Source organism: Schistocerca gregaria, chromosome 1 (genome assembly GCF_023897955.1).
Source record: "Schistocerca gregaria isolate iqSchGreg1 chromosome 1, iqSchGreg1.2, whole genome shotgun sequence".
Lineage (NCBI taxonomy): Eukaryota > Metazoa > Arthropoda > Insecta > Orthoptera > Acrididae > Schistocerca > Schistocerca gregaria.
The window spans coordinates 1,040,205,513-1,040,221,950 of record NC_064920.1 but is presented as its reverse complement, the minus strand read 5'-3'; the positions used below and the strand labels follow the sequence as shown (position 1 = coordinate 1,040,221,950).

Genomic DNA, 16,438 nt, shown 5'->3' with positions numbered 1-16,438 from the left:
TATTGAGAGATTCACAACAGCATCAAGCAACGATTGACTGAAATAGGTGAAAGAAACAGTAGAAGCAGAACGGGTGGCTTTGCAAAATCAAATAATGAAGGCAGGCAGCTAAGGATCAAACAGATAAAAAAACAAAGCCTACTGGAAATCATTGGATACAACAGGAGATACTGGATTTCATTGATGAAAGGAGAAAATTTAAATATGCACCAAATGAAGCAAGTGAAATGGAATACAGACGTCCAGAAGATAAAAATGCAAAACAAAAGGCAGGAATGACAAGGAGACAAATGCATATCTATAGAACCACATATAACTAGGGGACCAATTAAAGAATTAAAGATACCTTTGGAGAAAAAAGAGAGCAGCTGCATTAATACCAAGAGCTCAAGTGGAAAACCAGTAACAAGCAAAAAAGGGAAAGCTGAAAGGATGAAGCAATCTATAAAGGAGTTGTGAAAGCAATGTTATAGACAGGGAAGAGGAAGCACATGAAGATGAGGTGGGAAATACGATACCGGAAGAAGAATTTGGAAAACCACTGACAGACCTAGGACAAAACGAGGTCCTTGGAGTAGACGACATTCTCTCAAAACTACTGACATCCTTGGGGGAGCCATGCAATACAAAACTTTTGCAGTTGATGTGCAATATGCGTGGGACAGGGGAAATACTCCTAGACTTCAAGAAGAATGTAACCGTTTCAATTCTATAGAAATCAGATCCTGATTGGTGTGAATATTAACGAACTATCAGTTTAATAAGTCATGGCTGCGAATTACTGAAACGAATTATTTAGAAAAGAAAGGAAAATCTTAGAGAAACAGACCTCAGGGTTCCGGAGAAATATAAGAACACTCTGGGCAATACTGAAACTATGAATTGTCTTAGGAGTTAGGTTAAAGAAAAGCAAACGTACGTTTATAGAGTTTGTAAACATAGACACTAAAAGTAATAGAAGAGTTTTGATATTTTGGATGTGAAATAACTGATAATGACCGAAGCAGAGAGGATATAAAACCCGAAATTTAACCTTTTGTTGAACAGTTAACTGTGCTCTGAAATTATTAGTGAGCCAGTAAATTTTGAAATATGATGCACAGAGTAACTTGTAATGAAAGTGTAATCGATTTGGAAGAAACGTGAGACTGAAAGGTTTGAAAAATTAGCAGAAGGAGAATGTTAACCTTATATAAAGTGACGATCTTCGAGCAATATAGCAAAATAGCTGCATTTTATTGCTCGTACGTAAATTTCATCTCGGTGATCATCGAAAAGTAGTCACAGACCAGTGCGCCTACGTGACTTTACGCCCAGCTATAGAATCTGTGAGGATTAACAGTTTCAGATTAGAGGCATGTGGGACACAGGAAAGTGGACACAGGTGTAACAAATCTGACATTCTCATCGCATATATTAACTGAAATTTAAGAAGATACCAGTTTAATGTGATATATTTCGTTGTTCTGCAGCATAAGTGTAAAGTAGTATTGTAGTCGATCGAATTTTAACCAAGCGATGTGTCATTTTTGTAGTGGAATGGAAAAATAATTTTAACATGACGACGACAATTTATTAGAAATGTAAAAGAGAGTAGCTACTCAACTGAGCAGAATAAACGTCCCCTATATACAGGGTGTTACAAAAAGGTACGGCCAAACTTTCAGGAAACATTCCTCACCCACAAATAATGAAAATATGTTATGTGGACATGTGTCCGGAAACGCTTAATTTCAATGTTACAGCCCATTTCAGTTTCGTCAGTATGTACTGTACTTCCTCGATTCACCGTCAACATGTGTCGGCTGACGCGAATCCACACGCAATTGTGCAATCACGTCATCAACACAGATTTTATGTGAATGTTTGGCCACGCATTGTTGGTGATGTCTTGATTGGGCCCCATGTTCTTCCACCTACGCTCAATGGAGCACGTCATCATGATTTCATACGGGATACTCCACCTGTGATGCTAGAACATGTGCCTTTACAAGTACGACACAACATGTGGTTCATGCACGATGGAGCTCCTGCACATTTCAGTCGAAGTGTTCGTACGCTTCTCAACAACAAATTCAGTGACCCGTGGATTGGCAGAGACGGACCAATTCCATGGCCTCCACGCTCTCCTGACCTCAACCCTCTTGACTTTCATTTATGGGGGCATTTGAAAACTCTTGTCTACGCAAACCCCGGTACCAAATGTAGAGACACTTCATGCTCGTATTATGGACTGCTGTGATACAATACGCAATTCTCCAGGGCTGCATCAGCGCTTCAGGGATTCCATGCGACGGAGGGTGGATGCATGTATCCTCGCTAACGGTGGACATTTTGAACATTTCCTGTAACAAAGTGATTGAAGTCACGCTGGTACGTTCTGTCGCTGTGTGTTTCAATTCCATGATTAATGTGATTTGAAGAGAAGTAATAAAATGAGCTTTAACATGGAAAGTAAGCGTTTCCAGACACATGTCCCCATAACATAATTTCTTTCTTTGTGTGTGAGGAATGTTTCGTGAAATTGTGGACGTACCTTTTTGTAACACCCTGTATAACCAGAAATGGGACTCCCTTTTCTATGAAGGAAGATGTAAATTAATTATGAAGAAATTTTCATATGAGGTGTGGTCCCACAGCTTAATACCGTCATTTATATTAACGAAAGAAGACATCTGAAGAAAGAGAACCACATTGTATCATATCAGAATACAACGACAAGGCTCTGTGGGTTATTGAACAAAGAGACGGTACCCACCAGGTTACCCTAGAGCGCTAATGGGCTGTTTCTGGACCCGGGTAGGCGCGCGGCCCCCGGATCGAATCCGCCTGGCGGATTAACGGCAAGGTCCTGTGTGATGACCAGACTACTTCTGGTTTTTAGCTGTTTTCCACATCCCACTAGATGAATACTGGGCTGGTCCCCACATCCCATCTCAGTTACTAGACTCGCAGACATTTGCAACACATTCGCACTATTTCCTGATTACACTAGACTCAGACAGATTACGTACACAATTTCCATCCCGGAGGTATGGGATGGTGGCAGGTAGAGCATCCGGCCACCCCTTAAAAATTAACCATGCCAAATCCGTACTTTAACCCTACCTACCCTGCACACAATGAGGGTCAAAGGCAGTAGCACAGGAAGAAGAAGAATATTGAGAGAGAGAGAGAGAGTACGCAGACAGTGGAGGACGTCATCGCTGCTAGCATCGGGGCGGGACATCTCAGCTTCTCACCATGGTGCCAGAACCCCCAAATAAAAGAATCGGAGGTAACATATAACGCTACCTCATCGTGATGACTAGCGTGTACAGGAGGTCGCTAAAAGAGAAGAGTAATGTAAAATATTGACTGAATGGCCGATCTAGTTCGCTGAAAAGTCGGTAGAGGGCGAGAAACCTCTCGCTTCCGCAGTAATCGTAAATTAGTCCACGTGCTGTTTAGCTGCCCACGTACGGTGTCGACAGGGCAGTGTCTGCGAGTACGTCGGTGCGGAAAGCAGACGACTTCGAGGCATCGCCAGCAGTCGTGGGCAGCGGGCGCCTACGAGGAAACACCTACGGTCATCGGCAACCGACAGAGAGCAGCCGTCGACAGTCCACCTGACTGCGACGAGTCAGAGGCAGCAGGGTGGCGGTCATAGGCATCGTGAAACCAACTCGCCGCAAAAGTAAAATATAACGGTGAGTCGTTTTCAAACCGGCAGCGACTTTTATTACTGAAGTGCAAAAAGCTCTTTCTTGTAATCTTGACTGTTATGGGCATTAGTAATTCGTGTTGAGAGACAAGAATGTTATTTGTTATTAGCGCATGGTGCAGTATATTAATTAAAAATGGAATCTGATAGAATCCAGATGTTCAAAGAATTAAGACATCAACATGAAACGGATCGAAGAGAAATGCGAAAAGAAAATAAGACAATTGAAAAGCGAACTCTCTCAGCAAATTTCCAGTAATAATAGAGATTTAAAAAAGCAAATCTCTGAGCTAATATCTTGTCAGATATCTGAACAAATATCTAATAGTTGTCAGGCTCTTTCCAAGCAATTATTTAATCAGATCTCAGTGAATGTGCCTGATAAGATCTGTGAGATAACATTTAATAGTAATAATGCTGTTATTTAGAAAGTAACTGCTAAGGGCTCAGCGAAAACATCTAATGGTAATTTAATTTTGAAATTAGACATCTCTGAGAATATATCCGAGGCTGGTGCCCAACTCCATTTTCACATTAATGAACCTAGAGCTGACAAAGCGAAGCTGCGTAATGACGTAAAGAAATCAGCGTAGTACCTTCGCAGTTTAAGATTAAACCTGATCAATGATGTCCGAAAAGATAAAGACAATCTACGTACTGGAATAAATGCAAATATAAATATAGCTAGATGAGACACCCTGACATACATTAGTAGACTAAAACTCACTTTTGGTACGAAGCGAGAAAAAGGCTTGTCTAATTGGAGGAAAGAATTCCGAGCAGAAAGCGGTAGCTTTTGATTTTGTAGTCTTCTAAGATTCAAACAGGAGGTTGTAGTACGCTTGATAATTCACATAAGGGTGGTTAAGTACATTCGGAGTGTCTCACAGTACTGGACAAAGGGAAGGAAGAGCGTGAAGTGTAGATACATCCGGTTAGATTGTGAATGTAATCTCAGAGAGTTCATGCTCTGAGTGAACATATAGGTGACGATTACATAATCCAGAGGCGTTTGGTGTATTTCTTCTTCCTTCTCTGATGTTTTTACAGATCTCCTAACATCTTGTCCTTTCTTCTTGTCAGTGTTTTACATACGTTCCTCGCCGATTCTGCGGAGAACCTCATGCTTCGTTTCTTATCACTCCACCTTATTTTCAGCATTCGTCTGTAGCAGCACATCCCAAATGCTTCGATTCTCTTCTCTCTCTCTCTCTCTCTCTCTCTCTCTCTCTCTCTCTCTCTCTCTCTCTCTCTCTCTCTCTGTGTGTGTGTGTGTGTGTGTGTGTGTGTGTGTGAATTCCTAAGGGAACAAATTGATGAGATCATGTGTCGCTAGACTGACACACTACTTAACCTAACTGAAACTAACTTATGCCCTAGGGAGGACTCGTACCTCCGGCGGGAGGGGCCACGCAATCCATGACATGGCGCCTCTAACCACGTGGCCACTCCGCGGAACTCGATTCTCTTCTATTCCGGTTGTGCCACTGTCCATGTTTCACTACCTTACAATTCTGTGCTCTCAACGTACATTCTCAGAAATTTATTCCTCAAATTATCATCTATATTCGATACTAGCAGATTTTTCTTGGCCAGGCATGGCTTTTTCGCCAGTGCTAATCTGCTTCTTACATTTTCCTTCCCCCGTCTGTCACGGGTTATTTTGCTGTCTAGGTATCAAATTTCCTTAACTTTCATCCACTTCGTTATCCCCAATTGCGATGTTAAGTTTCTCACTGTTTCTCATTTCTGCAATTTCTCATTACTTTCCTCTTCCTTCGATTTATTGTCGATCTGTATTCTGTACTCATTGGAATTTTAATTCCATTCTAAAGAGTCTGTAATTCTTTTTCACGTTCATAGAGTCCGCCCTCCGTAGCTTAGTGGCGCCGGCCCGGTAGCTCAGTGTGTTCGGTCAGAGGGCCATGTGCTCTCTGTAATAAAAAAAACTGAGTCAAGAAATCAACGATCAACTTGAACGGATGTCTTGTGACGTCCACCCAGACCAAACACAAAGAACTATATCGATGGAAAAAAAATGTGGTCAGCGAGACAGAATGTCAATCCTAAGGGCCTGGGTTCGATTCCCGGCTGGGTCGAAGATTTTTCTCCTCTCAGGGAGTATGTCTTGTGTTGTCCTAATCATCATCATTTCATCCCCATCGACGCGCAAGTCGCCGAAGTGGCGTCAAATCGGAAGACTTGCACCAGGCGAACGATCTGTCCGACGGGAGGCCCCAGTAACACGACATTTACGTTTTTTACTTTAACAGAGAGTAGCAATGTCGTCAACTAATCTTATCATTGATATTCTGTAACCTTTAATTTTAGTCGCACTCTTGAGCCTTTCTTTTATTTCCATATAGCTTCTTCGATGGATACACTGAACAACAGCCGGCCGCGGTGGTCTCGCGGTTCTAGGTGCTCATTCCGGAACCGAGCGACTGCTACGGTCGCAGGTTCGAATCCTGCCTCGGGCATGGATGTGTGTGATGTCCTTAGGTTAGTTAGGTTTAAGTAGTTCTAAGTTCTAGGGGACTGATGACCACAGACGTTAAGTCCCATAGTGCTCAGAGCCATTTGAACCATTTGAACCACTGAACAATAGGAGCGAAAGACTGCATGTCTGTTTTAAACCCTTTTTAATCCGTGACCATCGTTTTTGGTCTTCCACTCTTACTCTTCCCTCTTGTTTCTTGTACATATTGTACATTATCCGTCTTTCCCTATAGCTTACCCCCAGTTTTTCTCAGAATTTCGAACATATTACATAATATTATACTGTCGAACGCTTTTCGAAGACGACAAATGCTATCAATGCTTCATTTATCTTCAGTCAACCGCAACGTGAGAACTGCCTCCCTGGTGTATCGTTCCTAACACCAAATTGGTAGTCGTCGAATAGTTCCTCAATTTTTTCCTCTCTTCTGTATATTGCTCTTTTTCGATACTCCACCATGCTCCAGTGATATCCTCTAAATATTCTATATCTACTCTCTGTAGTTTCTTCGACTATCCGTTTCTTTATAGGTAAACTAAGGGGGAGAAAAAGATCAGTATGCAAGAAATAAAGCCCTCGTAAACCTACTGGCATACTGAATTGTAACCAAACAATATTTTTGAGAAATAGATAACTAAATAAGTCATAATGCCCAAATATAAGTACGTTTATATTCAATTGCGAGAAAGTAATAAACACATCAAAAAAGGTTTTGCGTCACTCCGGTTCCAGAACTCCTGAAGTTAGACGTTGCTGTGGATATTTCATCACAGACACAGTCCCTTTGAATGTTTAGAGATTCACTAAACCCGCTAAAAGATGTAAACAGCCTTGCATGAGCAGCGTCTATTAGACAGAGGGAGTCCGACAGCCGACCAGTTCCAGTTATTCGACCAGGAAGGAGGTACACGGCTCGTGTTGTCTGTAGTTCAACCATGCCTAGACGGTCAATACCGCGGTTCGGTCGCGTCCGCATTGTTGCTTTGTGCCAGGAAGGCCTCTCAACAAGGGAACTGTCCAGGAGTTCCGGAGTGAACCAAAGAAATGTTTTTCGGTCATGGAGGAGATACAGAGAGACAGGAACTGTCGATGAGATGCCTCGCTCAGGCCGCCCAAAGGCTACTACTACAGTGGATGACCGAAACCTACCTGGAGGAACCCTGACAGCAACGCCACCATGTCGAATAATGCTTCTCGTGGAGCCACAGAACGTTTTGTTACGACCCACACTGTATGCAGTAGGCTGCATGATGCGCACTTTCACTCCCAGCGTCCATGGCGAGGTCCATCTTTGCAACCATGACACCTTGCTGCGCGGTACAGTAGGACTCAACAACATGTCGAATGGACCGCTCAGGATTGGCATCACGTTCTCTTCACCGATGAGTGTCGCATATGCTATCAAGAAGATAATCGTCAGAGACGTGTTTGGAGGCAACCCGGTCAGGCTGAACGCCTTAGGTACACTGTCCAGCTAGTGCAGCATGGTGGAGGTTCCCTGCTGTTTTGGGGTGGTATTATGTGGGGCCGACGTATGCCGCTGGTGGCTGTACCTTACGTGAATGCCATCCTCCGACCGATAATGCAACCATATCGGCAGAATACTGAAAAAGCATTTGTCTTCATGGACGACAATTCGTGCCCCTATCGTACACATCTTGTGAATGGCTTCTTTGTAGATAACGATATCGCTCGTCTAGAGTGGCCAGCATGCTCTCCAGACATGAACCTTATCGCACATGCCTGGGATAGATTGAAAAGGGCTATTTATGGAAGAGGTGACCCACCAAACACTCTGAGGGATCAACGCGGAATCTCCGTTGAGGAGTGGTACAATCTGGACCAACAGTGCCTTGATGAACTAAGGGACATTACGCCACAACGAATAAAGGCATACAACAATGCAAGATGAGGTGGTACTGGATATTAGGGGTACCGTTGTGTACAGCAATCTCGACCATCACCTCTGAAGGTCCCACTTATGGCAGTACAACACACAATTGTGGTTTTCACGAGCAATAAAAAGGGCGGAAATGATGTTTATATTGATCTCTATTCCAGTTGACTGTACAGGTGCCGGAACTCTCGGAACCGAGGTGATGCAAAACTTTTTTGAAGTGTGTATTACCGAGATGTAACTTACATAAAAAGTAGTGCTCAACGAAGTAGCTATAGATCCTTTGTTCCACATTAGGGATAAAGATACGTTACAGAGTTCTAGAGTTCTAAGCTCCATAAAGATGTAGGAAAGTTCCCTCATTTATTTCAAGGAGCTTGGGAGGTGATAAGCATTCCGCACCCAAAGGCCTTACTTTTATATTATGGTATGAGTCAGTCTATTAAAGGACTATGCTTTGCATCACACGTGCCGAATTATTTTGAGGCAGAATTTACAAGATACCTAGTTACGAAACAATGTAAAGAAAATAAAAAAAACTCATGAGCATAGTAAAGGCAATTTCTTTTGTAATTTCGTAGGTCCTTTACTGACCAGTAGTCAATATAGAAAACATTTAATTCTTTAAAAGGTATTGTTGGTGTAAAAAGAGAAAATAGTGGCCAGCACCACCAGTGGTCGATGGAAGTAGGTAGTAGAAGTAACGAAAAGTACATGAGGTCTATATTAGAATAATTAAACCAACCACGGAGGAGTGAAAGCTAGTAACGACCCTGAATTTACCTTTTTTCTGGCAGCATGTGCAGAAACCGTTTTTAAGCCTTTTACACAATTGTTGTTATTGCTAGGATCTTTCTTATTTCCATCATTGTACACAACTACACAGCAGGATAAGCAGCTGCTTCCAACACAATAGCCAAGTAGGGTTGGAGAATGTCGTAACATTCTGTCGCAAAGGCAGGAAAGTGAGAAATAAGAATGACTGAATTCTAAGAACTGTTGCCAGGCTTGATTAATGACCGTAATTAGTCACCCTGTAAGGAAGCGAAAAGAAAATTATGCCTATGCTTAATAATAATAGAGGTGAAAGTTAGGTAAAATAAGAATAATTCGAATATGTACATTAAAGTGTGCAATAAAGAGGGGAGAATATTAGTTGGAAGTTGCCAAGTGCTCATATCCTCAAATACTCGACTGGAAAATTTTCCTGCCGAGTGTTACGCTGCCTCAAGAAACAAATACGATTCTAGCTTTAATACTTTACTTAATGCTTAAACTTTTAACGTAACATTATTCCTCTTAATGAGTAGATTATGACAGCATTGAAAATGTCTGGATTTGGTCACTCGTGTCAGAAAATTTGAAAAAAAAAAAAAATTGTTGGACCTGAAATCTGCTAGAGAGGCAATCTGCAGCTGTGATTTAGTGACCGCGTGACCGTTTTAGCCGTTTAGTATCATAGGTTCTTCAAATGCTCAGATGAACTGTTGGTAGCGTTCACGTTGATCCTGTGTGATTGGAAATACTTTTCTCTTTATACCCACCAGTATGAAGTGAAAGTTTCATTCTGGAAGTATCCCGTAGCATATTTTCGTCATATTCGTTCTGCCTGGAGTTCTACAGTGCAGGAGACCCTCAGTGTAGTTTAAAAGAAGGGGAGGCATAGAGGAAAGTCGGGTAGTACAGGATTCGTAGACTTTCTAAATACTGTTTTGGAACATTCTTAGCCGGCCGCGGTGGTCTCGCGGTTCTAGGCGCGCAGTCCGGAACTGTGAGACTGCTGCGGTCGCAGGTTCGAATCCTGCCTCGGGCATGGATGTGTGTGATGTCCTTAGGTTAGTTAGGTTTAATTAGTTCTAAGTTCTAGGGGACTGATGACCACAGCAGTTGAGTCCCATAGTGCTCAGAGCCATTTTTTTGGAACATTCTTGCCGCTAAACAATACTAATGTTTAAGTAACCATTTCGTTCCAAAAAAAAGTTTTAATTCGATTGCATCCTACGATCCTATCGGGGAAACCGAAAGCCTTATGTTTGGCGAACAAGTGCCAGGCACTTTAATGTGATTTGTAGAGCATCAGTGTAGATGTAGATATGCATGAAGGTGGACTGCAGCGGATCACTGCAGGGGTGTCGTCAGTGAGAGGGTGTTATGCGCTATAAACATTAACTTGTCCATCAGCTGACCCAGTCTGTCAAAGAACCTGACAACTTGTTGCTTAATGAAAACTGCTTCTCGCTGCAAACTGAAGGGTCCAGCTGTTGTCAGCCTTAATTCTTACTGTCTTTAAAAAAAGCTTAGGAATAGTTTTACCACCATTTCTATGTCGTATAACCGAAGTTTCATGGATTCCTGTTGCTATTCACTTGGGTGACTTCACACTTTTCATAATTTCGAGTGAATTGGTATTTGTCGCTTCAGACAGATATCATAACAGAATCGTTTTGCAATTTGTTTTTATTATTTTATGACTTTGTTAGACGTTAAACGACAGCATCATCTGCCAAAAATTTGAGAGTGCTCCGTCCGCAGCTCGCGGTCGTACGGTAGCGTTCTCGCTTCCCACGCCCGGGTTCCCGGGTTCGATTCCCGGCGGGGTCAGGGATTTCCTCTGCCTCGTGATGACTGGGTGTTGTGTGATGTCCTTAGGTTAGTTAGGTTTAAGTAGTTCTAAGTTCCAGGGGACTGATGACCATTGATGTTAAGTCCCATAGTGCTCAGAGCCATTTGAACCATTTTTTGAGAGTGCTTCTTGGATTGTCTGCTAAACTGTTTATGTAGATAAGGAACAGCAGATGGCATATAATACTTTTTTGGAAACGCCAGAGATTACTTTCGTTTTATTCCATGACTTTCCATCAGTTACTACGAACCGTGACTTTTGTGACAGGAAATCACGTATCCAGTCTCACAACTGAGACGACAGTCCATAGGCACGTAACGTTATTAGAAGTCGCTTGTGAGGTTCTGTGTCAAAAGCCTTCGAGAAATCTAAAAATATGGAATCAATTTAACATCCTCTGTCAAAAGCACTTATTACTTCGTGAGAATAAAGAGCTACTTGTGTTTCACAAGAACAATATTGTCTGAATCCACGTTGGCTGTTAGTCGATAAATCGCTTTCCTTGACATAATACACAGTGTTCAAATTCAGTATATGATCGAAATCCTACTGCAAATCGACGTTAGTGATATGGGTCTCTAATTCAGGAGATTACTCCTATTTTCTTTCTTGGGTATTGGCGTGACCTGTGCAAATTTCCAGTCTGTAGGTATGGGCCTTTCAAGGAGCGAATCACCAAAACTGGCAAAGTTTTATAGAAGTTCGAATTATAGCGCCTACTTCAAGGCGAGGTGCATTTAATCATATCCACGACGAAATTCTGTTTCGAAATCTGGCAGAAAACCCAAAGAGTTTCTGGTCATACATAAAGCACATTGAAGGCAAGACGCAATCAATACCTTCGCTGCGCGATATCAACGGTGAAGTCACTGATGACAGTGCCACTAAAGCAGAGTTATGAAACACGATTTTCCGAAACTCCTCCACCAAAAAAGACGGAGTAAATATCCCAGTGAAGAACAACCATCAAGATGAGAAACATAGAAGTAGAGATCCTCGGTGTAGCAAAACAGCGTAAATCACTTAATAAAGGCAAGGCCTCCGGTCCAGATCGTATACTAGTCGGGTTCCTCTCAGAGTATGGTGGTGCAATAGCTCCATATTTAGTACTTACAATCAACCGCTTGCTCACAGAAAGATCCGTACATAAGGACTGCAAAATTGGTCAAGTCGCACCAATACCCAAAAAGGGAAGTAGGAGTAATCCGCTGAGTTACAGGCCCATATCAGTGACGTCGATTTGCAGTAGGATTTTGGAACATATTCTGTATTCGAACATTATAAAGAACCTCGAAGGAAACGATTTATTGACACATATTCAGCACGAATTCAGAAAATATCGTTCTAGCGAAACACAACTAACTCTTTAGACTCATGAAGTAATGAGTGCTATCCTCAGGGGATGTCAAATTGATTCCATATTTTTATATTTCCAGAAGACTTTCGACACTGTATCTCACAGGCGTCTTCTAACCAAATTGCGTGCCTACTGAATATCGCCCCAGTTGTGCGACCGAATTCATGATTTCCTATCAGAAAGGTCACAGTTCTTAGTAATAGACTGAAAGTCATCGAGAAAAACAGAAGTAATAGCCGGCATTCCCCAAGGAAGTGTTATAGGCCCTATATTGTTCCTGCTCTATGTTAACGACATAGGAGACAATCTGAGTAGCCGTCTTAGACTCTTTGCAGATGATGCTGTCAACTACTGTCTTTTAAAGTCATCCGACGACCAAAACGAATTGCAAAATGATATCTGTTTGGTGCGGAAAGTGGCAATTGACCCTGAATAAGGAAAAGTGTTAAGTTATTCACATGAGTACTATAAGAAATCACTAAATTTAGATTACACGATACGTCACACAAATCGGAAGGCTATAAATTCAACTCAGTACTTAGGGATTACAATTACAAATAACCTAAACTCGAACGATCACATAGATAATATTTTGAGTAGAGCAAACCGAAGACTGCCACTCATTGACAGAACAATTAGAAGGTGCAACAGGTCTACTAAAGAGACTGCTTACACCACACTTGTCCGCCCTATTCTGGAGTACTGTTGTGCAGTGTGGGATCCGTGTCTGGTGGGACTGACTTATGACATCGAAAAAGTACAAAGTAGGCCAGCTCGTTTTGTACTATCGCGAAACAGGGAAGATAGTGCCACAGACACGATGATGAGTGACAATCATCAAAACAAAGGCGTTTTTCGTTGCGACGGGATCTTCTCATGAAATTTCAATTACTAGTGTTCTTCTTTGATTGCGAAAATATTATGTTGGCACCCACGTACATAGGGAGAATTGATCATCACGATAAAATAAGAGAAATCAGGGCTCGCACACAAAAATTTAAATGCTCGTATGCCCCGCGCCGTTCGAGAGTGGAACGGTAGAGAGACAGCATGAAGGTTGTTCATTGAACCCTCTGCCAGGCACTTTATTGTGAATAGCAGAGTAATCACGTAGAGGAAGATATAGATGTAGATCGGTTGTATATGACTGATAAATATGGGACTATTGTATCAGCACACCTTGAGAGGTACCTGGCTGATATACAAGCAGGACATGAGGCCTTGCCTTTATTAAGTGATTTAAGTTGCTTTGCTACACGGAGAACATCTACTTCTAAATGACTGAATTTGGCAGTTATTCTTGTTTCGAATTCTGGAATATTTTCTTCGTCTTCTTTGGTGAATGAATTTCAGAAAACAATTTTTATTGTCATTACTTTAGTGTCACTGTTGTCAATAACATCACCATTGTTATCGCACAGTGAAGGTATTGATTGTGCCTTTCCTCCAGTGTACTGTACATGCGACCAGAAACTCTTTGGATTTTCTACTAGATTTCGAGCGTCGTAAGCAGGTGATAACGCATTCGAACATAAGAAACTGAGAACACTCATATGTATGTCTCTGTACTTGAAGGACAAATGTACGAGGCGTGTTTTTTAAATAAGTACCGTTTTGAAATTTAAAAAAAAGACGTTCTAAGATATCTCAATAATTTTATTTTTACATGAATGCCTTTACCTTAATCTACTTTTCTACATAATTTCAGTAAATATTGGGCACTTTTCATAATGTTCTACCAATTTTCCAATACCCTCCTCATAGAGGTCTGCTGACTGACTTGTTAACCACTGCATCACCTCTGTTCTGACTTCGTCATATACTTGAAGACGCTGACCGACCAGGTGTTTCTTCAAGTGCATGAACAGATAGGTAGTCACTGGACGCAAGATCGGGGCTGTACGGAGGATGATCTAGAGCCTCCCATCGAAAAGATGTGATGAGATCTTTGTTCTGATTTGCCACATGCTGGCGGGTATTGTCTTGCAGCAAAAAGATGCCCTTGCTCAACTTCCATGGACTGTTGCTTTGATTCTGGTGTGACGTAGGCCACCCATGTTTCATCGCCCGTAACAATTTGGCTTAAGAAATCATCACCGTCGTTGTGGTACCGCTCAAGGAAAGTCAATGCACTGTCTAAACGTTGGTTTTGTGCACATCCATCAACATTTTCGGTACGCAACGTGCGTACAGTTTTCGGTAATTCAAGTGCTCGGTCACAGTGCCATACAAAATGGTTCAAACAGCTCTGAGCACTATGGGACTTAACTTCTGAGGTCATCAGTCCCCTAGAACTTAGAACTACTTAAACCTAACGAATCTATGGACACTCACAACACTCAGTCGTCACGAGGCAGAGAAAATCCCTGACCCGCCGGGAATCGAACCCGGGAAACCGGGCGCGGAAAGCGAGAAAATGCCATGCAAAACACAACGATAAACATTAGGAAAGTCATCCTGCAAGGAGGAAATCTTAAAGCGTCTGTTTTCTCTCACCTTATTGTTCACTTCCTACACCAAACTTGCATTAACGACCGAAGGACGCCCATTCCGTTGTTCGTCGTGCACATTTGTGCGGCCGTCTTTAAATGCTCCCACCCACTTTCTTACCATTCCATCCCTCATAATGTTTTTTCCGTAAACTGCACAGATCTCACGATGAATATCAATCACTTTTAGGCCTTTAGCACTAAGAAATCTTATAACAGCCCGTACTTTATAGTCGGCGGGACTCACGATTGTCGGAGGCAACTTAAACACTCAGTACACAACGTAAGCAATAAAGAATCAGACTGTAATGGCGTCAGTGAGTAGATTAAGGTGCAGGCTTTGAAGTAAAAATAAAATTATTGAGATAGCTTAGCACGTCTCGTATTAGAACACAACGGTCCTCGTCTACTTACCTATGTTGCGACTGGGTATCTTGAACCGCTTCTCCAGGGTGGTGATGGTGCCGTTGTAGTAGGCGAACGTGGCAGACAGAATGCACCCCACGATGCCGTTGAGGAAGACGAAGGCCTTCTTGTTGGCGAACTTCTGCAGGAAGGCGGACCGCAGTGGGCCGTAGCCGCAAGTTGTGTCTTCGGTGAGCGGGTGGTCACGGTACAGCTGCTCCTCCTCCTCGGCCGTCATTTCGCCCGGCCGTTTCTTGGTGGCTCCATTCGGCTCTGCCATTTTCCTGAGAGGGAAAACTGCAACCTGTGGGAGAGGCCTTTAGCGGGATGCTGCTGCTTGTGCCACAATGAAATGGGTGGTCACAGGCAGCGGAGGTCCATGGTGTCGCCGAGGACCGGTGTAGGCGTGGTTCCCAAGTGGAGCCGCAGAGAGCCCGAGGTCCTTTGACACCGTTCTTATACCGTGTTGACGGTTGTCGACGCACGGTAGGAGATAACGGGGCGCTGATCTCCTCTGCGTGTGGTGCCAACAAATCCTGCGAGATACTGCATCTTCCCGTGAAAGGCCGTGATGTCACAGGAGCTAACACAGTAGTAACCTTGAAGATTATTCCAAATGACGAAATAGGGCACGAAAGTGGAGATCTTACATGTGGAATGACTCATCGACCCATCCAAACCATTCTGTATAGCTTTTGGAAACTAGTAATTGAAAGAGGAAGCGTATTCGATAATCAAGATGGGATTCTCATTTTACTTCCAAGCAGCAGGACAAAGCTGTCGCCGGCCGCTGTGGAAGAGCGGTTCAGTCCGGAACCGCGCTGCTGCTGCGGCCGCAGGTTCGAATCCTGCCTCGGGCATAGATGTGTGTGATGCCCTTCGGTTAGTTAGGTTTAAGTAGTTCTAAGTCTAGTGGACTGATGACCTCAGATGTTAGGTCCCATCGTGCTTAGAGCCATTTTTGAGCAAAGCTGTCACGTGGGCAACGGCACTTGTGTTACAATACCAGATACATGATTTAATAACGAGAAGATAAGGACATGTTATACACATGTACTGTCCAGAAACTGCAACAGAATATAATGTTTACTCACCGTTATATTTAGTCTTCGTCGGTGATGTTAAATGCAGTCATGTTTCTTACAGATAACTTTGAGAAATGAAAGGGACTGTATGATGTTAAGTTACGACAGCGCTTAATTTAACTTAATCGTCACTTCCTGCTTGTTTTTACGCCAGGACCATAAGTCGGCAAAACAATGGAACCCTACTAAGCCCTTCATCTTGTGCGGCAGATTTATTTGCTTCAACTTGCTCTCCCTCTCAAGTGAATACCCCTGTTTATTAAATGAAAACCACAAGGTGTATTTGTGAGGGATGATTAAACAGCGCGAATGAACAGGAAACAGATAATGCCCTGTTGAACACTTTTAAAAATCGAAAGTTAGATTGAGGCTCTGCTTG

General features: G+C 42.6%; 1 protein-coding gene across 1 annotated transcript in view; it reads right to left on the bottom strand.

The window, feature by feature from the left end:
• LOC126279803 (solute carrier organic anion transporter family member 74D-like) overlaps positions 1–15,544 on the bottom strand; it is a 104,787-nt gene extending 89,243 nt beyond the window's left edge. Inside the window, exon 1 of the mRNA XM_049979707.1 lies at positions 14,984–15,544. Within this exon, the coding sequence (XP_049835664.1) occupies positions 14,984–15,254 (271 nt within the window). The 5' untranslated portion in view covers positions 15,255–15,544. The remainder of the gene's footprint in view (positions 1–14,983) is intronic.
• Between the last annotated feature and the right edge of the window lie 894 nt (positions 15,545–16,438).